At 42.2% G+C, this 24,150-nt stretch overlaps 1 protein-coding gene across 1 annotated transcript in view; it reads right to left on the bottom strand.

Moving 5' to 3' along the window:
- tshz3b (teashirt zinc finger homeobox 3b) overlaps positions 1-24,150 on the bottom strand; it is a 35,650-nt gene extending 11,500 nt beyond the window's left edge. The window contains 2 exon segments of the mRNA XM_061764972.1: positions 22,662-23,094; positions 23,350-24,150. Of these exon segments, the coding sequence (XP_061620956.1) occupies positions 22,662-22,701 (40 nt within the window). The 5' untranslated portion in view covers positions 22,702-23,094; positions 23,350-24,150.

Raw genomic sequence — 24,150 nt, 5'->3', positions numbered from 1 at the left:
ACAGCAAGATGCTGCCACCACCATGCTTCACTGTTGGGACCGTATTGGACAGGTGATGAGCAGTGCCTGGTTTTCAGGCAGCTCTTCAGGCAGTTCCTTTGACCTCATGATTCTCATGTGCTCTGACATGCACTGTGAGCTGTAAAATCTTATATAGACACGGGTGTGGCTTTCCTAATCGAGTCCAATCAGTATAATCAAACACAGCTGGACTCCAATGAAGGTGGAGAACCATCTCAAGGAAGATCAGAAGATATGGACAGCACCCGACTTAAATATATGAGTGCCACAGCAAACGGTCTGAATAGTTATGGCTGTGTGATACTTCAGTTTTTCTTTTTTAATAAATCAGCACAAATTTCAATAATTAAGTTTTTTTTTCTGTCAATACAGGGTGCTGTGTGTATGTAATGAGGGGGGGGGGGAAAGATGATTTTTACAAATGGCTGCAATATAACAAAGAGTGAAACATTTAAGGGGGTCTAAAAACTTTCCGTACCCACTGAATACACACACACACACACGCACACACACAAAATATTAAATAGGCAAGGGTTGGGTCTAATTTGACTACAGTGAATATAACATGCCTAGACAGGAAAAAGAGCTCTTAATATTAAAATGTCAGAAAAAGCCTACTAGAACATCTGAGCTTCATTTGTGGTTAAAGGCCCTTTAAATGGGGGCAGTTGCGTGTTGACTCCCATTTAACATAAGTTCAAATGTGATTGGTTAATGCTGACCAACCACATCCCCAGTTAGAAGAGGGTGCACACATTTGAGATGTACAGGTTTTAGGGTCGATTAATTGATTGATTCACAAAAACGTGGCATTTGAGCAGGGGGTGTGTAGACTTTTCATATCCACTGTCACTAAGGTTGCCGTGGTAACATCATGACAAGGAAGGAGCAACAACAGTGAAACCATCTGGCTTTTGAGGCATTTTTCCACCAAAACACTTCATCTGCTTACATACTTGTAACAAAAAAATAACTAAACAGGAAGTGCACACCACTCCAGAGTGGAGTCCCCACACGCACTTTGCGTGTGCGTATGGATTACCTGGCACGGCGCCGTGATCTGTTTGGACAGCGCTGATCAAAAGATGTCATCCCACCTCGGGAGCGCGTGCCCGCCTCCCAGTAAATCAGGGCGTCGCGTAAATAAAGTGACAGGATCACTTTAAGGGCCTGTCAAGCAGCGAGCGGAGGCCATTACGATAACGTCCCGCTCGTCCTTCTCGGCGCCAATGTACTGGATATCGCGCTTCAGGACTTCGCTCACGTTACCTCCGCCAAGGAAGTCCTGTTCAGGGATTAAGGGACGACTCGGGAAGCCACTTATATGACAAGTTGTTGATAAAAACAAAGCATTAGATCTTTAATTGAAGTGTTTGTTAGCATGTTAGCGTGTTAGCATGCGAATGATCCTTTGCTGATTTCCATACATTTTTTTTCACACCTAATTTCACAGTGATTAAATACACAATTTACGTTGAGGAAGAATTTGCAGAAGCCACTAAATTTGGTGGCGGCATCATTCATTTTACACACTTTCCTTAATTTGGCAGCGATTCAAAGATGACAATAAAGCTGACGTTGCACGAAATTTGCATCAAATTTTGCGGTTTCCGAGTTCATTTTACCCACATTTTCCTTAATTCCACATTCAAAAATGACATACCGATAAAATCCGCCATTTATAAAGTCAAAACGCTGTGAAGTTGTAAAATTCGGATATTCCGCGTGGAATTTTGTAAAATGATTTCCTGCCACTGCCGTGTCACAAAATGCTGTGATCAGGCCGTGCTATCGCATGAGATTTGCACCAAATTTAGCAGTGACATTGATCGTTATGTCCACATTTTTCCACATTTCTGTGGATACCCCTGGAGTGGTAAAACTGTAAATTCCCCCAAGAATTTGGGGACAAATTTGCCTGTAAAGATGCACAAAATATCCAAATTCAGACTAAATTGTCACCCCAGTGAGACTTATTTCCATTTCCCTTACGGTGGTAACAATTGTTTTGAAATGCAAACGAAATGAAGGTTGACTAGCGTACCGTAAAATATTTTGCTTCCTTTCTTCCTATCCAATTAGGGGCCAGCAGATTATCGCCATCTAATCAAACATGCAATTATGTGTCTATATTACATACATATACAAATGTTGAAATAGAGGTGGCCAAGCGGATATTGTGAGCAATATATTTACAAAAATAAATAAGGTATGCAATGTTATGGAGGATACCGGGAGGGGGGGGGAGGCAATAAAGGTTGGGCGCTCTGAGGCAATTTAGAATGCAAAACACAAACCATTAAATTTGCGCATTATCTTTTAATTTAATCTGGAATGATTTATAATCCATCACGCCGGGCCTCAGCCGCATCCAATTATTCTCCACCGCTTGATTGACAACAAAGGTGATTTATTAAGCTCATAAAAAAAAACAAAAAAAAAAACAAGATGATGTGCTTGCACAACACACACACACCAATGCGCACACACACACACACACACATGCTGGTTGGGATCAATAATGTGTCTTTACACGTTTCCAGGCAAATTTCGGCGCACAAGGTTGCTGGCGTTTGCACTTTGCCACACAAAAAAAAATTCCCTGGCGAATGATTTTTTCTTATTTCAATACAAATTAAAACACAATTTGAAAAAAGATCAAAATAAACAAAAATAAATTCGATTTTCAATCAAACTGAACAAAAAAATATATATAGTAAAACCTAAATTAAATATGAATACAAAATACAATAAGTAAACATTTTAATTCAAATGTAATCACAGTAAACAAAATAAAACAAACACTTCACCAAATAAAACAAAATAAAAGATAAATAAAATTAAATAAAGCTAAACAAAATAAAAAAAATATTATTGTTATTATTATTATTATTATTACAAATTAAAATACAACAGAAAACATGCACATTTAAATTCAAGTGTAATTAAATTAAAAAAAACAACTTTAAAATAAAATTAAACAAACTGAAAGATTACATTAAATATAAAACAAAATTTAATAAAAGGCAACACAATAGAAATAAATTTAAATCACACAAAACAAAATAAGTTACAGATAAGAGTAAATCAAACTGAACAAACAAAAAATACCATAAAACGCAATTTAAATAAAAATTAATCCGAACTAAACGAAAATACAAATGAATGAAAAATAAAGGTCAGATCAAACTAAATACAATTAAAAAAAATTTTTTTTAAAGTACATTAAAAAAAATGTAGATACACATAAAATATGAATTAATAAATAAAATAAATTAAAAATAGTAAATGAAGTAAAAAAGGGCTAGGCTTTCTTGTTTAAGTAAGATGAATACAATCAAAACAAAATAAATAGATACAACCCAATCTAAACAAAAAAAAAGAAAGAAAAAGGTCCAGTTTGGCTCAGTTGGTGTACTGATGTTTTTTATTTATTTATTTTTTTTTTATTGAGTCCAAAGGGCAGCCAAAGTAAAACCCAGTCGGTACGGGATGATGTAACCCTGGTTGTCAGGGTAACAACAAAAATAAACAACTCAGGAACAACAGTAAACGGCTGAGTTTTGGGCCTTTTTTAAAAAAAAAGTTTTTCATATCTCACAAAAATGAGTACACTCCTCAAATGATTGTAAACATTTTCTTCCATGTTTTCATAGGACAACATTAAGAAATGCTGCTTTGCTACAAAGTAGTTTAGTGCGTGTACAGCTTGCATAACAGTATAAATTTACCGTCCCCTCAAAATAACTTAACACACAGCCTTTTATGTCTAAACCGCTGGCAATAAAAGTGATGTCCAAATTTGGCTAAAAGTGTCAATATTTGTTAAAATAGACACAAGTGGAGATTGCAAGATTGCTATCGCATTAGAAAAGTATTCAGCGTTAAAGAGAAAGGGGAAAATCCTGGCAAGCGCTTGTATTTGGGCCTAATTCCTGATTCCGTCGCCTCACGTCACCAACGCCGCACATTATTTGCTAATGGTACATTCAATCACTACATATTAACGGGAAACACAGAGGCAAGGGAGCCCCGCAGATGTTAGCATGTTAGCTCCAAGGCTCGCCGCCGTCACTCGACACTCATTTGAAACAAATGTGGCGGGAAGATGAAAAGGCGACACGCGCCGCGGCCGAGAGGATGTTGACCGATTGTTCAAATGTGCTACACGTGTGTGAAAGCATAACATGAGAGCAGACTTTATGAGAAACTCAGCCCGTTCAAAAAGGGTCGGCGCAGCCCTCCCCCATCCCCTGCTACAACGACACCAAACAACTCACCAAAGATGTTAATGTTACATGTTGGTTTTACACCATAGAGCAGGCTTTAGCATGTAGCCTGTTTAGCATTTAGCTACGTTGACCTTGCATCGTACAGCTACCTTTCTGAAACATTAGAAGAAGCATGCAGCCCCTTCAAGATCCCAATAGAGTTGACGTATCCCACAGCAACCTGTCAAAAAAACCCAACTAATAAACAGAAATAAATCCAATTTAGCAACAAGTTACATCGATTTTATGGAGTAGACAGTATTTCCCCAACCTTTTAACCCACAAAGTCCCTCAAAAGCAAACAGAAACCTGTTTAGCACAACACTTGTGAGGTGCATTAGTATCTGTGACTTTGAGTGTGTATGGCTTTCAAAAGGCGGGGAGTGGGAGTGATGTGGGTGTCAGCAAACCGGAGTGTAGAGTTGCCTGGCCGTTAACGTCGGGATGCTTGGTACTTATTACGTGCTTGTTTTCTTTACCATTTACCGGGATTTACAATCCCGTTCTTAACTAGAGATGGTCGACTATATTGAAACAGATAGATGGACTTGTCGTGTGAAAAGATCTCGACATTGTGGATATTCTTTTTTTTTCGCCCCTATTTATTTATTTATTTTTGCTTTGTACCTTTTTTTTTTTTTTTTCTATTGCACTTATTCAGCCCCCGGGCTCGCTCCAGGTTCTACACGCACACACACAAATCTCCCACTTCACACACGTCTCAGCAGAGAAAGCAAGTCTGTATTGCGACTAAAAAGAGAAGCACGGCTATTTCAAATGTTTTTTTTCCTGTTATTTAGTAATTAATAAACATTTGGTTCCATCAAAAACACTGATTTCTGACCAAAAAGCGGGAAAAAAAGAAACACGTCAAGCAGACCTGTGACTTTGATGCCAACATATATATATATATATATATATATATATATATATATATATTATTTATTTTTTTTCTTTTTTTTTTGCTTTTGTGACACCTTAAACTATCAAAACAACAAAAACAAAGCTTAAAAAGAGCTTTTGATGAGCCAAGCGACGCAACGACGCCATCTACAGGGATGATTTGAAACCTCAATCCTCGTTTGACCCTCGAACCAAGGCTTGCACACCTAATTTGAAACCCTTGTTCTTGTTTGAAACGCTAACCCCTGTCTTGAAACCGTACTTTCAAAAAAAAAATCCAAGCCAGGCTACAAACTCTTCACAACAGTCATACACACGTAAAGAAACGTTAACCACTTTAAAGAATAGGTTTATCTTTGATAATAAGCTCGGAGATATGTGTGTGCTCTTCTTTTGGAATATCCGTCCCCACAAGGGTGCAAAAACAAAAAAAACAACAGAAAAAGAAAAAGCACCATAAAACGTGCAAATAGAGTCCTTTGATCAACGCTGAATTTTTCATTAATTCCGATGGGGAGGAAAAAAATTACTTCTGAATATTTTTTTCCCGACCTGCGTGTTGTTATGTGTCAGTGTGTGTGTGTGTGTGTGTGCGTGTGCTTGGCTTCCAGATAAGCAGCAACACACTCGGCTGGGAAAACTCGGGACGCCACAAAGCACAACAAACGATCGCTCCTGTCAAAGTGGAGCCGTTACTGGATGTTTTTATTCCAAAAACGTTACATTAATGCGTGGCGCGGTGACGCAGGAGATAATTACGTCGGATTGTTACAGCGGCGCATTTCGGCAACATGTTAGTACTTTGCGTTGCGTCAGTATTCCGATGATGGATTGTTACTCTGGAAATTACACTTTGAAACCCCAACTCTGTCTTGAAAACCTGTTTTGAAGTTCTAACCCCTTGCTTGAAACCATAACTCAGGCTTGAAACCCTAATGCTTGTTTGGAAACCTAACTCAGGTTAGACAAACAAAACACCAAGATCGTATCCAATTTGTAACCCTAACCCTGGCTTAAACCCCAAACATCAAACATTTGAAACCATCAAATTTGAAACCCTAACCATTGTTACAGACCAGAATGTGAAACCCTAACCCTTTATTGGAAACCTAATTTGAAAGCATAACCCTGACTTGAAGTCCGACTTTGAAACCCTAACCCTTGTTTAAAATCCTCACTTTGAAACGCTACTTTGAAATTCTAAGCTTTGCTTGAAACCCTAATTTGCATCTCTAACCCTAACATCATGCGACATTTTGTATTGAGGGGGGAAAAAAAGTAATCATAATGATTTCAAGCCAAAAATCTCAGCCTTCACCTGTGAAAATCGACATTTTTGGAGACAAAAACATTTGTGAAAGGCTTAAAAACTAATTGGAAGGAAAAAAAAAACGACTTTTCTATGTCCGTTGGCCTTGTCGTGCTTTAAAAATGTAACACTGGAGTGGTGGTTCGCTCCTTTCAATGCCTTCCTCTCTTCGCGCGCTGCTAATGAAGGAGCCCGCAAGTGGAGCTTCTCTTATCGGCACTCACTCTCGCCCGCCGTCCCTGCGAGTGTCTGCAGTCATCAACATTTGCAGGTGTCACACGCGAGAGCTGCGACAAACCCGAACAGACGCTCCGCTCGCTCTCTCTCTCTCTCCCGCCTTAACCCGGCTATCTTTTTAATTATCTTTCTCCCGCCGTTTGATTAATTATCGGGCTCGCAGGTGAAAAGCGTTGACTGACGGCCCCTCTGTCGCCGTCAAAAGGCAAACAGCTGCCGCCGTGATCGCCTAGCAACCCGTCGCTGATGGATGAGCGCCAGCCGACGGACCGGCCGCCGTAAATCTGCACATCTGCGCAACCCCGTGAGGGGGTTGGAAAAAACAAAACCAAAAAAAAATAAATCCATTTAAACGCTATGTGCTGAGATGTAATAACACGGCACAGGCGTATGAACATAATACGGGATATGGCTCACATCTGTATACAAACAAAGACCAAGGCATAACCTTTAAGGGGGAATGCAATCGGGAATAATATTCATTCATGTGATCAGCAGATTCACGTCGTCCTGTAATTTAATGTGAAGTTACAATTACACCGTAACGGTGAATTTACTCAGTCCAGCCGTTTTCAAAATCTGAGTTCCCAATACGGCTCGCAGTTCTTGAGCATTTCGACGGATCCTTTAACACTTAACAGAACATTATACAATAATGATAGAATACAGACACCGAACCGACCAAAAGAAAGAAGATTCTCTTCTTTAAAGGGACAAAAGTTTATTTCTAGCTTTTTCCGTTCTTTAGAAATCTGCACTAGAAAATGGGTTGGTTTCACTCAAACCACTGGTTTGTGACTAAAAAGCGGCGCAATTTTATTAGATTTTTTAAATGAAAACATACATGTCAATGACACAGACGCTGTTTATATCACAGATATATTGTACATACTCTGTAGGAGTAGGAAAAACAACAACAAAAAAAAGACTGCCTAAAACGGATCCTTGGAATCATCCGGCCAAACAAAATCAACAACATTGACCTATGGGGACACGGCGAACAAGAAATGGAAATTCAGCTGATGAGGAAAAAAACGGCAATAACCAAATAAGTATTAACAAGGACCCCATTGGGCAAATGAGGCAGGGGAAGACCCAAAACCACCTGGAGAAGGACGAGCCAAGAGGAAGGGGCTGACATGGACCCAACAGGAAAAGATTGCGCAAAACAGAAGTTTGTGGAAACGTTTCATCAATGGCCTCGAAAAGCATACAATGCCTTCCGAGCCGCTTCTCCTCACCAGGGTCGCGGGCGCGCTGGAGCCCATCCCAGCCACCATCGGGCAGGAGGTGGGGCACACCCCGAACTGGATGCCGGCCAATCGCAGGGCATCACGATCACTTTAAATAGCAGCCTGTCGACTTCCAATGCTGTCCTGACAACTTTCGCTTTAGCTTTAAAGGGACCCGCTGTACGTCTTTCTCGTGTGCTCGTTGGCGTGAATCAGTCGCAATGTTGTAGCGCACACACACAAATATGTTTTTACCAGATTCAAAAGGAGGCCTTACTCAAGATGGATGCTCCTTTTAAAAAAAAAAAAAAAAAGGAAGAGACTGCTGATGGATTTGAATGTAGCCCTGCCATTCATCACCGCACTATTATTTAGACTGGACGGCTACAGAGCTGTAACCCGAGCTACCAAAGCGCGCATGCATGTGTGCGTGTGTGTGTGTGTGTGTGTGTGTGTGTGTGTGTGTGTGTGTGTGTGTGTGTGTGTGTGTGTGTGTGTGTGTGAGTGTGTACACACAGAGGCAGGAAGTGCAGATCGTCAGGGTCAGGACAAAGGGAGGAAATGAAGGATCGCAGTGAAGTGAGGAGACCAAGAAGAACACACTTGCTTCCGGGCAGCAAATAGAGAAAATCAAGACAAAATGGCCGCGTTCTAACACTGTTTCACCAGGGGGGTCCAGAGCGGAACCCCGAGTAGGCTTTGATGTACGCCGTTTCCTGTCCAATGAGAAGCCTTCAAAGCACATCCAGACAAACGACAATAAAAAAAAAAAAAAAACATGTCTTCATCAGTGTTTGTTCACTCAACAGCAGAGAGTAGCAGACACCATTTAGAGGTAGGGTGTTTACGTTTTTTGCATTAATAGTAAATAAAATTGCTGTATTTCCTCAAATATTGCCCGTCCGTGCCGCAATTCGTCATGGGTGCCAGCAGAAGCATCTGTAAAAGGTTCCAATCTGGAGTGTTAAAAGCACAAGTTCCGCAGACAGCATCTTTTAATGATGATGAGTTTGCGCCACACTGTTTTATGTAACACAAATTTTTGTATTGGATCTTATTAGCGTGTGTTCCTAGTCAAGTGTCCGGCGAGTATAGTGCTTTGCAGTGATGTGCAATGTGCTTAATTGTGTTACAATGTGACGGTCCAGAGGGGAAATGGAGCGCTGCCAATGTTGTAATCCCGCCTTTCCGTCTGCTTCATATCCTCTCACACGCACATGTTTACACACAAATACACACACACACACACAACACACAGTTTGATGAATGACACGTGTCAGTGCGCGTCAGTGACGGATGACGAAGGGAAACGGAGAGCTTTTGGCCACGAGGCGCTCACTGGCATCTCTTCTTTGTGCGAAAAGCCAAAATTCTGTCGACGCGGCAAAACGTGCCCAGTCATCGCCACGTCATGCACTCGAACTTTGAACTGGTAATTCATCAAATGACGACTTGAGATAAACGACATTTTTCCTTTCAGGCATTTCCAGGCACAACTCTTCTGACAAGAGATGTACAACGGCAAATGGCCAAACGGCCCATAAAAAAAAATATATAAACTAAATCCTACACAGCACTCAAACACACTCCTGCACAAGCCCAAAAAAGCCCCTACAGAAAAGACATACACACCGCTACATTACCTAAAATGCATCCCTACAAAACCCCAAACGTAGTCCTACACCCGTCCAAAAGTCACCCTAAACACTTTAAAATGCACCCCTACATACCGGCAAAAAAAAAAAACATAAACGCACTCCTAAACAACCCCAAAAGCACTCTACACAAAGTCAAACATACCCCCACTAATCTTAATCGCACCTCGACACTACCCCAAACGTAGATCTAAATTCCCTTAAAAGCCATCCCAAACATTCCCAAACGCACCCCTAACACAACCCTAAACGCACTCGTGCACAACCACAAACGTCCCCTACACAACTTCAAATGCAGACTTATAAGCTCCCAAAAAGTCACCCAAAACACTCCCAAACCACTCCCAAAAGTCCCCGACACAAGCTCATCGGCAGACTTATACCCCCCAAAAAGCCGCCCAGAACTTTCCCACACACACCCCTAAACGGGGCTCACACCCCCGTGTGGAGCCTCATTTCCGAGAGGGCCCGTGGCTAATTAACGTAGCTCCACGGGTGTGTGTCGGGGGCTGAGTAATGTTTTTGATCTTTATGCCTGATAAGCGCATAGCTAATGAGGTTTCAAAGGCGGCGTAGACGGGAGTCGCCGCTCCCCGCAATTATTGACAGATGCCTTTTCCTCCTTTTCCTCCGCCGTGCCATAAATCCTCACCCGCTAATGAGCTTGAGAAGTGCCACCCTGCCAGTCAGCTAATGAAACTGAGCGGGGGGATGGGGAGGTGCGCCAGGTGTGTGCGTGTGTGTGTGTCCTCTGACACATTCCCACTCCCCCCCCCCGTTTAACTGCTCGCTGCAGATGTTAGCTACGTCTATGCTAGCAAAACCGAGCTGAAATGCTCCTAGGTCACGTTTCGGCAACAGGAAATTTTCCGCCAGAACTAGAAACTTTCAGCGTGTGCACCACTGGACCAATGCAAAAAAAGATCCGCCTCGGGAGAGTTTGGAGCGGTCTCTGGACATACAATACCCAGTAGTGCCTTAATAAAGTCTGTTTAACATGATGCTAACAAACAATCCAAAACGCCATAGATGGGCTACTGAAAAGCATCAGTGTGGGTGGGTTACAATTATTAATGTTATTCTTAAAGTCAAATCTGTACTCATGTTTAGGGGTAGGACTCCATAAGTTTTTGCAACTTCTTCCTCCTCCTATTGGTATCGAAGGACGAAATCTACTGTTGCCTTGTACTTGTATTTTTGTTTTGTTTAGTTTTCGTCTCGTTTTGTGTTTTGCAATACAAACACGGTATATATATATTTTTTTATTGTACTGCAATTCCGTCTTATGTTGAATGTTGTTCGCATATGTTCAATAAAGTTCTCAAAAAAAAAAAAGGCTGCTTGTTGTGAATTGAGTTGAGTTCGCTGCCCCCATCTCTTGCTTGTAGCTTAAATATTTGCTCTCAAGTCAAAGCAAACAATCATCTCGTCAAAACTAGCAAGTCGAATCACTCGTAACTCGAGTTACGAGTTGGACTAATGCCAAGAACTACACGTTCGAGGAAGTTTAGGTGGAAATGCAGCTAAAAAATATGCTTTTTAATAGATTTGGTCCATAAGCTCTAATGTGTGTAGGGGTACGCTTTATATTCCATTGCACATTATGACCCTTCACCCTGGGGACTAAGAACTTCTTTAGAGGACCGCTGTGTATGTTTTGGACCACTGGTATATTCTCAAGTCCAGGGGCCAAAAGAAGGCCCTCCGAGGGAGAGTTGCAGACACCTTTGTAGCAGCATGTGCAGTTTTGAACTACAAGTACAGGAACTAACGGTGCCAAGAACTTCCTGGAACTTTCGGTGGCAATGCTCCTCTTCCTCAGCTGCCAACATCAACAAGACCAAGCCTTACGAGAGATCCACTTCCTGGTTTGCTTTGTATACGCGACGCAACAACGTGAACGCTGGCGAGCATCTGAAAGTGATCGCAACGTGAAACAAGGGGGAGGGGTTTTTGTCGTGTGTGTGTGTGTGTGAGAGGAGGAAGCTGCTGTCAGCTTGAGAAGGATGTCAGCCCAGGCGAGCTCTGATTACACCAGCTTCCATGACTTTCATCACCACACGCATGTGCAAACACACGCACACACACACGCATATACACTACACAATCATGCTACGATTAAGCGTGTTAAAAAATGAGACGCACCTGATTACGTCGCTAAAGTTAAGACTCAGCATCTTATTGCTATGATACTAGCTCGTTTTTATCATGACAACTGTTAAAAGTAAATATTGTCTGCGCACTTAATGATGATTTTGCTGTTTTTGCCTTACCGATAATATTTCGGTGTTTTTTTTTTTTTTTTTATTACACAGACACACCAATCGGGATGAGATGTCTTAGCAATATGCCTCTTTGTCAAATCGAGCACTTTTTAGGATGTGAAAACTTTTGAGCATCTTTTGAAGACCACTTTGAGCAAAGTTAATACTTTTTACTTTATACTTTAATACTATAATTTTTAGGATCCTTTATTTTGATCAAATTCAAGACTTCATAATGATCTTTCTAAGGCCACTTCGATCTAATTTAGGACATTTAGAACATTTTAAACACTTCTTTAGGACCTTGTTCAGGCCACTTAGGTCAAATTTACTTTGATCACATTTAGGAGTTTTTACGACCTCGTTAAGGCCACTTTAATCAAATGCACGACCTTCTGACCTTAAGACCTTATCTCGTGATGTGGCATTGACTTGATAGGTTTCACCGCATCGTGACGTGTTTACGTGCCATGCAAACACTATAATGTAGTAGACTACAAATATTCGACTATATTTTGGATCGTCGCATCCTCCCGCACCGATCGTCTCTTCGGGGGAGGAGAAGTGAAGCGGAGTGAGGCAGGCAGGGGTCTCGCGAGCCAATTTAAGGAATAAGTGCTGATGTGTCAGCTATTGACTGTTGGCTGTTGGCGGTGATGGTGACGGCGCCGGAGGCCAAAGCGGGAGGCCAAATGACAGCATCAAGCAGCGGCAATAACGTGTAACGAATGCAGACCAAGGCGCCTCTAATTGACAGCTGTCAACATAATGGGCGCCGCCACGGAAGATTCCACGCAGAGGGGGGGGCGGGAAGCGCGCTTAGAAACCGTCAACCACTTATCCTGAAGGAAGAGCGAGAAGGCGGGAGAAGACGGCGGGGGGAATACGAGACGTGTGCGAGACACCCGCCATTCCAAAACAAACCTCCCTCTCTACCTTGTCGGATTGCAGAGGGTTACCTTGACTTGTGAGTTTATCCGCTTACGGACCTTCACTCGGTCTATGTTCTCGTTTTATGTCACCTGCGAAATTCAGATACGCCCTCGCGTTTGAGCAAGCGCAGCCACGGCCACAGATGCACTTGCTTACGTTTTCTTGAACGGCATACACAGTCGAAAAACACAAATACAAAACAAGAAAACACACAAGGCGCTGCTGTTGGCCACAACTCACGCACGGACGCTCACACTCGAGACTTACTGACTGCAGATCCTGGCGTCACTCATGAGACCATGCCTCTCAAAGGCACACAATAGCACACAAATACTACAGTATGTGCAGTAATTACACTTTATAAAAAAAATGGTTTTGTTCTAGGGATGGGCGAATACCAGCCTCATTTCATGGTATCGGATCAAGTAAGTCCTCCTCGCCGGTAGTTGGCGCTACACTGACACATCGTCGGTGAATCATTATGTCTGTCAGAAAGAAAGAACGGTCTTTGCTCACAATTATCTTCCATTGTGTTCATTGAAATTTTGTGTATCGAAAGTACTAGTGGAATCGGTATTCGGCATCCGTATCGGTGAGTACTCGAGAGTGAATGAAAAAAAAGAAAAAGAGTGACTACTCGTACTGGTCTTGGGTCTGAAAAAGGTAGTTTCAAACATCAAACATTGATTTCTTTCAATTCTCTTTTATTGTATGATTATGTTTTATATACAATGCAGTGCTATTTTTGTATGTTATATATAAAATGTGACAAAGAATTTGGTGATGTAATTTTGTACTCGTTCTGTCATGCTAAGAGGTCACAAGATGGTTGGTGCCAAAGTCCTGGGTAAAGGGAACGTAGTAATTGGTATTAAAAAATTATGTTGAAGCGACACATCTTGACTGTTGTAAGATCTTTCATAAATAAAATAAATGGCAAGGATGGCCTAACCAATCACAAGCTTCTTTCACAAAGAGATCCAGTGAAATTACCACATCAGAAAGTCAAGAACTGACATTATTCCCGTTGGATTTTTACACACAGTCCAGTGAAGCGGGATATTGCCACAACACGGCGTCGGTACTACAGTCTAGAGCGACGTATAAAATAGCTTCGGACAGACGATAAATGCTTTTAACATAACAAGGCGGGAGGATTGAGTGGCGGGTTTTGGTGCTGCTGTCCCGACTTAACCTTTTGTCACAGATGGTGTCTGGCCTCTGTTAAGGCTTGAGAGATCCCACTACAGTGCCGCATCAGTGCCTTTGCAGAAAACCTCAAACTTAGCTACCTTTCACTTTTACACAGAGGATTAGACACTTCATTAAGTTCACGTACCTCAATTGAAAGCCAATGTGATGGGTGAAATGTCACAAGAGGGCAAACCTCCACCAAGGCCCAACAGAACCAAACTGTACATTTTATAGTATTTACTGTAGTCATGGGTAAGGAAAAGTCCCTGCTAGTTCTCAACTAAAAGGTTTCAATCAGACATGTTCAGTACTCCAGACCCCACCCAAGGATCCTGGAACTCTTTGAAGTACCACCACTCTTCGAAGTACCACCACTCCAAGTCTTCTTTTGGCCATTAGCAGGAACTAAATTTAGGGAATCCGCGAAAAGCTCCAAGTTCCGGTGTCAGGATCCTGTTAGCTATTTTAGTTCCTGGAGATGAAAGCTCCTACTCTGATATGATTGGTGCTGCAGACCCTACCCAAAAGGTTTCAGGAATCTCTGGAAAGTAGTACCTCCGAAGCAGAGTCTTTTTTAGAACCCAGATAAATTAACCAAGCACTAAATTTATGGAACATTTCCCATCCTAAAGGTTCTTGGATCGCTCGAAAGTACTGCCCCCTAGTAGGATATTCTTTTGCCCGGAAAAAAACAACTCAGTGTTTGATTAAAGCTCTCAAAATGTCGATTTAATTGCAAGAATAATATTCCTCAGAATTAGTCATTTTGATTGGTTGTCATCATCAGCGGGAAATGACACAGGCCCGTCTCTTAATGACATCACAGCTAATTGTAAAATAGGCAGCGGGGGTGCAAGTTAAACAAAAACAAAAAAAATAAAATAAAATAAAAAAGGTGGTGCTTTTCAAAGCATTTTCACTCTGTTAATTAAGACAATAATTATCCCAAGCTGCTTTAAACAAGGTTAATTAGCTTCATTATGTTTACGTGTTTCATTAGTGGCTGCCAAGGCGGACGCGGGGCGCAAATTATACACCATAGTCGCAGAAAAGAGAGAGAGAGAGAGAGGCCTTAATGTACTTCTACAAGGCACTATTGAAAGATAAACAATGTGTGTGTGTGTGTGTGTGTGTGTGTTTAAACGGGCCACTGCATCTCCACTCTGATACGAGTCGCAATGCTAGCGCGCATGCAGCGTGATTAATCTTCTCGCTGTTGCGCTTTAGCACACACGTGCGCGCACACATATACACAAATCACAGAAATCAGCTGCTTCCCCCCACCGCCATCTATCTCGTTAGGACAGAACCAGATCTGTCGGATTTTTTTCCTGCGGAAAAGCACAACTATTGACTGAAAAAGGCAACATAATATACAGGACATTGTCGCTTGCAACTAATTCTAATGACAACGTGACTCATTATTACTCACCACCGACTCTACTTACTGTATCGACATGACCAATTGTTACTAACGGCGAAGTCGACGATGTCAGTGTGACGCATTGGGATTGTCACCGACAACTCGACTAGCCGTGTCAACGTGACTCATCGTGACTCGTGACTAATCCTACTGGCCATGTCAATGTGACACTTTGTTATTCCTGATTAACTCTACTGACGTTATCCAGTGTGACACACCTCTGACTAACTCAACTGACTAAACCGATGTGACACACTCCTGACTAACTCCTCGCATGGTGGGTCCTGTATGAACAACAAAGGAGCCTCAGCAAAAAAAGGCCAAAAAAATATGTGACTGACAGTGGGCGATGTCATCATCGACATCTAAGGCGAGCTGAGAGAGGCGAGCGAAGACGGTGTGAGATCAAGTTGGTAATAAATCCTGCGAGCTAATTGGAGAGCGTGACAGTGTGCTAGCATTTCATCGGCGGTCATCGAGCCATCGCAGATCTGTCAGATGCTAATAATGCGCACCCTAATGAAGTCGGTGCAACAACTCTCTTTTTCCTGCCCAGGTGATTTTCAAAAAATTGATTCTGATCGTTGCCGAGATTCAAAGAAGCTAGGTACCACCAAGCGGTTTAAGTTCTGGGCTACCTAGTTCCTGCTAGTTCCAATCAGATATGGCCAGTGCTTCAGACTCCATGGCGAAGGTGCCCGGACCTTTCGAAAGTACTTCTTCCCCAGTGTTTTCTTTAGACCTTGATAAATTACCCAAGAGCAAAATGTAGGCATCATAAAAGGTTCTTGTAAAAGGTCCTAGCAGTTTGAGTTAGATATGTGGTGGAGCCCACCCTAAAGGTTCCTATACCCCTCAAAAATACTAACCCCCTATCAGGGTCTTCTTTCAGCCAGAACAAAAATATCCCAGGAACTGAATTTAAACCGAAGTACTTTTAGTTCCGATAAATAAATTAGTTAAAAACTTCCAATTAAACCAAAGTACTTTTAGTTCCGATAAATAAATTAGTTAAAAACTTCCAATCAGGTGTGCTCAGCATCGGACACACAACCCGAAAGGTTGCTGGACCTTTCAAAAGTGCTACCTTTGTAGCATGGTCTTCTTTCAACCTGAAAAGAAAAATCCGTGGAAGTAAATTTATGGAAACCTTCCTCCAACAGTTCCTAGCACTGGATTAATGTTCCTGCTAGTCCTTCTAGTTCCTGGAACTAAAAGTCTGTATTTTAAAAGCTAGTTTGGGTGTAACCTTTGAGTGAGAAACTGTACTTTAGCCCCTTTCACAGAGTTTCGGAGTAAGGAACACAGCAAAGCGGGACATTGCGAATAGTCAGATAATATTCAGATACTTTTATGATGTTGTTGTCTGTTGTTTAAAAATGTTGTTCGATAGTGAGAACTGGTTTCAACAAAACAAGAAGAAAGAAGCTAGCATTAGTGTCATTGCCTGGTCTAGTCACGGAATCCCCTGAAACAGGGAACCCACATACAGACAGGTGGGACGATAACCTGAGCCCAATTTAACCCTTCTGATCGAAGTCAGCAAAGGCCTGATTATCGGATCGCTCAAAGATGATTTGAGTTATTATCTTGTGCTGTAGGTTATGTTAAGAGCAATTTCTTTCCTCCCCAACCTGCTCAGAAAAGTCAAGATCGGACACATCTAAAGATTACCCTTCGTGATTATCCTGTGGTATGGAATGTCTTAAAAGTCATTTTTACTCCCAGATTTGTTTGGAAAACAGTTGGGGCCCCACAATTGTAGGACTAAACCTTAATAGTCCAAATGTTCCTAGTTCCGGGTAACATTCCTTGGTTGTTCCAATCAGATATGTTCAACACTGCAGACCTTAACCCAAAGGTCTGGTCCTCCTGTTCAACGGAAGACTTCAAGCTTGTCAACAGATAAGCTAACTGTTAGCCGAGCCTCTTCTGTTTTGTCTACTATTACGACCACAACCACTACAACTACCCCTCGACTTCCACTGTCTATTCCTGACCTGCTACTAAAACCGCGTCCAGGTTGCTGGGTTGTGTGGTATCACAGCGACGACGAGGCCTGTGCGGGAGTTTTCTGCCAACCTTTAACCTGATTTTCCAGCCTATCTCCGTTTAAGCCGCGTGATGGTTGACTGGTTTCAAGCTGATCATACACGAAAGCGTTCAAATCTGCAATCAAGGACAATCACCTCACCATCCTGACCTAACTCCCGCACGCCGCAATCAACCTGTCATCGATCTACACTTCCTGATGACGTTTTTTTCCCGACTGGCAGCTGTGAGACGCGAAGACTTGGACGGACGGATTTGCATTGTTTTGTGTCACTGTGATATATATATATATATATATATATATATATATATATATATATATAAAATTAAAAAAAACACTCAAAACTCTACCGTTGCCGCCCACGAGTGGCTGTTCACTCAAAAGTTTAGTTCGTTCATTTGAACGGGGTGCTCGTAAACAACAACAGTACTCAAACCCCCCCCTGTGTGTGTGTCGTTGTTTTATGCTAAGTTTGACAGTAAACTATAACTAAAAGTGGCAATAAACATTTTAAAGAATCTTTATTGGAAAAATTGCTCGCTATCTGCCACACAGCTACTTTTTGTGAAGTCAGTTGACTCATCAACACCATACAGCACTCATATCTCAAGTTGGCAAAAAAATTGCCAGAACGACGGCTCTTATCTCGAAAAAAGTCAGGTCACTTGGATCTCAAGACACCACTGCATTTATTTTTCGACATCACAGCAAGAAATGGTTTTTGCTGTGATATCTGACCCATATTAATGGAGGTAGTTGGGTTCAAAAGACATATTTACTCCACTTTTCTTGCCTTTATTTCTCAAACCTTCCAACTGATCTTCTTCAAAGGTTCAATGTCTAGAGACTCATAATCCATCCATCTGTCGTGTGCATTAGCCCTAAAACACTGCCATCAAGCGAGGCCCTGGGCTCTGTGTGCGTGATTGACCATTAGGGCCATTGATGAATGTGGCTGTCAGAGGGCAGACAATTAAATCAAATATGAAACAAAGTCTCTCTGACGGAGCAAACCAGTGTTCCGCCTCACGATTAGCCTAATACTCAATACTATACCACTCTCACATTGTGTGTGTGTGTGTGTGTCTCAAGTGTTGCATGCTTGTTTATGTGTAGCGTAAAGTCACTGTAGCATGCAGTGTGTACATGCACCACTGCACATATGTAATTACATGTGTTATTGTGTCCGCCTGTGTGCGTGTGCGCGCGCGTGCGTGCATGTGCGTGTGTTTTCGAGACCACAGTTTGTATGCAGGCTAAAAAAAAAATAATAAAACAAATTAAAAGGGCATGTGCTGAGATGGCTGAAGGTGGGTGGGGGTGGACATGCGGGCTCAAGTGAAATATTACAATTCATGCATTAATTATTTTTGATTAACGAGAATGCATGGAAGTCAGCAAAAAAAATAGAGATACAGTAATATTAAATAAAACATACAAATACTTTTTTAAAAGAGAGAATGGCCACAGTGCAGCCAAAACACACAAGAAGTAGTTAAAAAAAGGGCAGCCAGTTAAAAAATAGCATCCAAGGACTTTTAAACAAATTAAGGTTTGCTACGTGTATGTGTGTGCGTGCGTGTGCGTGTGTGTGTGTGTGTGTGTGTGTGTGTGTGCCATGTAGATACGTGTGGGGAAAACTGCAATGACTACAGTATGGTAGAATTAAAAAAAACAGTTAAAATAATGTGATACGTGCGTGTGTGTCTGTGTGTGTGTGTGTGTGTGTGTATGTGTGTAGGCAGTGATGATGTCGCCACACTGGAACGTCTGGGGAAAATTGCACCTGAAATTAAAAAACTTCAAAGACGCTAATGGACTAGATACAAAAATAAGGGCGAGAAAAGAGATGATAGCGAGTGAGATATGATATAAAGATGCTAAAGAGCGACAGTGTCCGCGATGATGCCAACACCCTGGAACTTTCTGCTTTGAAAAAAATTAGATGAAATAGAAGATTGTAATCCTGATAGAGGTGGGCTGACCTTGATTTCGGATAAGAATACGAGTTAGGAAAAAAAGATGCTAACGAGCGAGGTCCAGAACCAACCACGAATGACAAAAAGAGACCCTAGCGATCATTGAAAAGCACAACTGTAAAGAATAGATGCGAGAACGCAAGATCTAAATCCCACTGCACACAAGAAGAAAAGATGCTAGCTAGTGAGCTTCAGATTGGAATATAGGTGTGAAAAAAGAGATGCTACTGCTGAAAATACCGTAATCTGGAAAAATTGTGCATAAAAATTAAAACACTTAAAAGAAGGTTACAGTGATGCTAAAGAGTGAGGTAAGGATACAAGGGAGAAAAAGTAGGAAAGATCATCCAAGTGAATAAAGGAGGTGCTAGCGAGCGAGATACAAATCCTATGATTTAAAAAAGGAGATTCTAGCGAGCGATATACAAATGATTGCGAGGAAACTCATCCGGCAAAATTGTAAGTTGAAAAACTTAGCTAGGATGACCTTGATGTTAGCATGCTAACAAGCAAGATATGAATATAAATGTGCAAAATTTATGCTAGCGAGGGAGATTAGGGTTCGACAACGAGTGAGAAAAAAAGAGACGCTTGCAAGGAAACATCTGGGAAAATTATACATCAAATTAATAAAAGTCAAACAATGGCGACCTTGATGTTGGTACGCTTACTAGCGAGCGAGAATATGAGTCGTATTACATGTGAGAAAGGGAAATGCCAGCGAGTGAGATTACGAAAATAGACGCTTGTGATCAAGATCCAGACCCAACCTCAAGTGAGAAAAAGACATGACAGCAAGCAAGTTAGGGACCAATAAGTGCGAGTGAAAAAAGTGAAATGCTAGTGAGCGAAATCCGGATTCGGCGGCACATGAGAAGAAAGAGAAATCTCTTGGGAGTATTATACGTCACATAGGGAAACTTAAAACAATAGTGTGATCTTGATTTGGGTATTCAAATAAGCGCTATACAAAATAAAGGGGGAAAATGAGAAAAAAATTACTTTGCAATTCAGTTTGTGTTGAAGACATAATCAAGAAAAAAAAAAAAGCAATTAACAGCATGCACGTAAATGAAACAGGAATGAGAACTACATGTAAAATTTCTATTGAAATCTCTGAAAAGGAGCCAACCAGTACTAACACAAGGATTTCCTTGGGGATCATAAAGTATCAACCTAACCTATCTAGTCAACTCTTTAACTTCATTGTTGTGGGAAGCTTTACGATAATTAGTCCTGTAGCAATAATGCGTCCTTGACGAGCGCGGACAAGACATACGCAGGCCAAAGATTACCAATCAATGAGATCAATTAAAGATCTCTGTGAAGTCAGCTTTCGGGGGAGAAACACAATTTTTTTGCCATACAGTTTCAAGATGAAGAGGAATAGTATAATCAATCCACTACACTATGTTAAAACAGACTGGATGCATTTTATAGAGAATACCACAGATGAAACGGTGTCGCAAACATCTTTTTTTTTGTTTTTTAACTCAATAAAAACGTAGCGAAATGACCGACACCATTTGCATCCGTTCAGTCTAAATTCTCAATGAGGATACTTCCGAGGAGGAGGAACGAGGAGGTACAAACTTTAGGAGCGACTGGAGGAGGTGTGTGAACAATCAGCGCAACGTTGAACTCTGACCTGCGATATTTACGTCATGCTCGCAACACCACGACGGCTATTTCACTCGAAATAGGACGCATCATGAGTCCAAAGTTGTACTAAAGTGACGCTACGATGGAGAAATACAACCAAAATCACGGCCATATTTATTGATGATTAAGCCATTTTGTCATTTTTTTACATAAAGTGAAGATATTTCACAACGTTTTTGGAACAATAAGTGGCTCAACAGGTCCAAATAGGTCAAAAGGTGACATTATGAGCAGAAATATTCCATAAATGCAATCACATTTAGCGTCAATTCACACATTTTGATCATTTTGTTGTCTGCGGACACAATATTCACGCACGAGACTATTTTACTTTGATATTTTAAGTAAAAAGAGATGTTAACGCAATAACATTTCGAGTTGTTGAACCCGGTTCTTATTTTATTTTATTTTTATTGATTTTTTTCAATCTGGACGAGAAGCAGTTTCTCTGCATTTTGAATGCAATAAGTGGCTTGTCAAACTGCGAACAAAAACGCTCAAAAAACACAGCCACTGTTTTTTTTTTTATTTTATTTTTTTTATTTTAAAGAAATATATTTTTTCACACTATTTTACGCCATTTAGGACTGATGAGCCCATTTTTCATCGGTTTTGATCGATCGTTTTTACACCGCAGACAACACCAAATGGCAATTTCCCTGTATTTTTAAATGTAATTTGTGACACTATACATTCTGATATTGTTGTTGTTGTTTTTTTGGTAATAATTCACAAGTAAAAAAGGCGATTTCACTCTATTTTTGGCTTTAATTTAGTCCAAAGTTGTCTGAAAGTGACACTATGAACACAATTATTCCCAAAACATGATCGCATTTCGTGTCGCTGAATCAGTTTTTGATCCTTTTTTTTTTTTTTTTTACATTTGTGGACACCAACATTTTCCTTATTTCTATCAAAGTGGCTTTAATTTAGTCTCAAAAGTGATGCAATGAACAGTAATGTCATGAAAAAACAAAAAAATATATATGTTTTTTTTCCAGCTCCAAACTGCCACTAAACTATAAATAAGACGGATAAGTCCAATAAAGCAAGCAAGTTCCAACCCCCCCCCCAAAAAAAAGATACGCAGTGGCCACCATAGTTAGTGTTGCTCCAACTGGGTACCATAACATTCCCCAAGTGCTTTGTGATGCAAAAATGAGGTTTTAATTTGAGTTTCAAAGTGGTCAGAAAGTGACACTATGAACAAACACGCTCTAAAAACACAATCACATTCAGCATCATTTTTTTTTTTTTTTTTAAAGAAATCATTGTTTTCATCTGAGGACGACAATATTCACCAACTGAACTGTTTTGCTGTATTAAGTTGTCCCAAAAAATGCCACGAAACTGTCAATAAGACTTCTAGACGTTAAGTTCTATGAAAGCAGGCGTTTTCTCTCCAATATCGCTGAAAAGTAAGTAAATGGTGAGCAAGTGTTGGTATTGGGGGGGGTTGGGGGGGGTGAACGCACAAAAACACCAAAAACGACCGTGCACGGGAGCGAGAGGAGCCGGTGCGTACCTGCTGCGCGCCGCGGCGCTTGCTGCTTCCTCCGCGGCATATCGGCGTGTCTGGCCCCGGGGAAGGCGCTTCCTCTGCGGCCACTACCCACCCACCGCTCCAGCCCGCCCCTCGGTCGGCGCTCGCTCGCTCAGGACTCCCGCATCGGAGGAGCGAGTGCGGGGCGACAAATTAAAAAAAAAAAAAAAAAAAAAAAAAACAAGGCAAAGAGAAAGAGGTTGGTGGAGGAGAGCCGGGGGTAGCGGCGTCCCTTCCTCTCTTCCTTCCCCGGGATGGCTGCGCTCGCCCTCGGCTCGGCTGGGCTGCGTGTCGCCGCCTCGGTGCCGGAGGGGGGGGGCGAGTGTGGAGGTGAAACGCTTCCCCCTTTTTCCAGGGCGCGTGCACGTCCGTCCGGGGGGGTCGCGTGCGTGCGTGATCTCCGGCAACAGGCGCGCTTGAGGGGGACACAATCATAAGACGGGCGTCAGTCAAAAGTGCGCAAAAGGGGGCAGAAAATAAAGAGAAAATGGGGAGGGGGGAAAAAAAGAAGAAAGGCGAGAGGAGCCTCCTCGACACTTGAACCTCTGCGAGGCTGATGATGGGCGGCACGTAACGTGGCTCTGCCCCCCCCCCCCCTCACCTTGTCACTCACCCCCCACCCACCACCACCACGTTTATCACAACAGACACCACGCGCACGCGCACTTACTTGAACTGAATGGAGCCTCCACGAGGACCGTGCGCGCGCCCCTCCAGGTGTTTGAAGCCCCCCCCCCTAAAAAAAAAAAATCCAGATGATGAGGAGGATGAAGAGGTAGGTTACGTGAGGAACAAGGGGTCCATCAATGTTTTGCCCAAGCACGTGCACGTGCCTCCCTCTTCTTTTTTTTTTTTTTTTTTTTTTTTTTTTTTTTAGTTCTTTGGGAATCGATGAGATGCGCGCTTGATTGGGTCTCCCTGTTTGGAAGGAAGGAAGGAAGGAAGGAAGGAAGGAAGGAAGGACGGAAGGAAGGGAGGAAGGAAGGAGGTGGCACTTTTCTTTTACGGCAATTCTTTTTTTTCTCGGGGGGAGGGTGTGATATTTAAATGAGAGACGCGAGGAATGTTGAAGGGGGGGGGCTCTCTCTTTCCTCAATATTCCCACTTTTTGTTTCCGGCCTGCAGCAAAAGTTCAGGATGGAAGAAGTCTCATAATCCCGTGAAGGCGATGCAGAGGGGAGGGCGAGCCCCTGAACCTCCTCCGTTCTTCTTTTGTCCTCCTCGCCAGATGTGCAGCGGGAAGCTCGAAGCTCGTCCGCGGAGCGATGGCGGCGGGAGCGGGAGCGGGAGCGGGCGCCACCGGGAGCTGCGAGTCTCCGCCCGCGTGGACGATGTTTTCCGCGCAGACCTCGCCGCGAGTGTGCGCGCGTCCGCAGCAGCGCGCGCCCTTAGATCCGCCCCAGCATCTGTCCGTCTCGCCATTGGCGCATCCATCATCGGCGTCTCGTGCGCGCGCACGCGCAGGATAGTA

The sequence above is a fragment of the Phyllopteryx taeniolatus genome, unplaced genomic scaffold (assembly GCF_024500385.1).
Source record: "Phyllopteryx taeniolatus isolate TA_2022b unplaced genomic scaffold, UOR_Ptae_1.2 contig_24, whole genome shotgun sequence".
NCBI lineage: Eukaryota > Metazoa > Chordata > Actinopteri > Syngnathiformes > Syngnathidae > Phyllopteryx > Phyllopteryx taeniolatus.
Note: the sequence above shows the minus strand (reverse complement) of the source record. Positions and strands in the feature narration are given on the sequence as shown.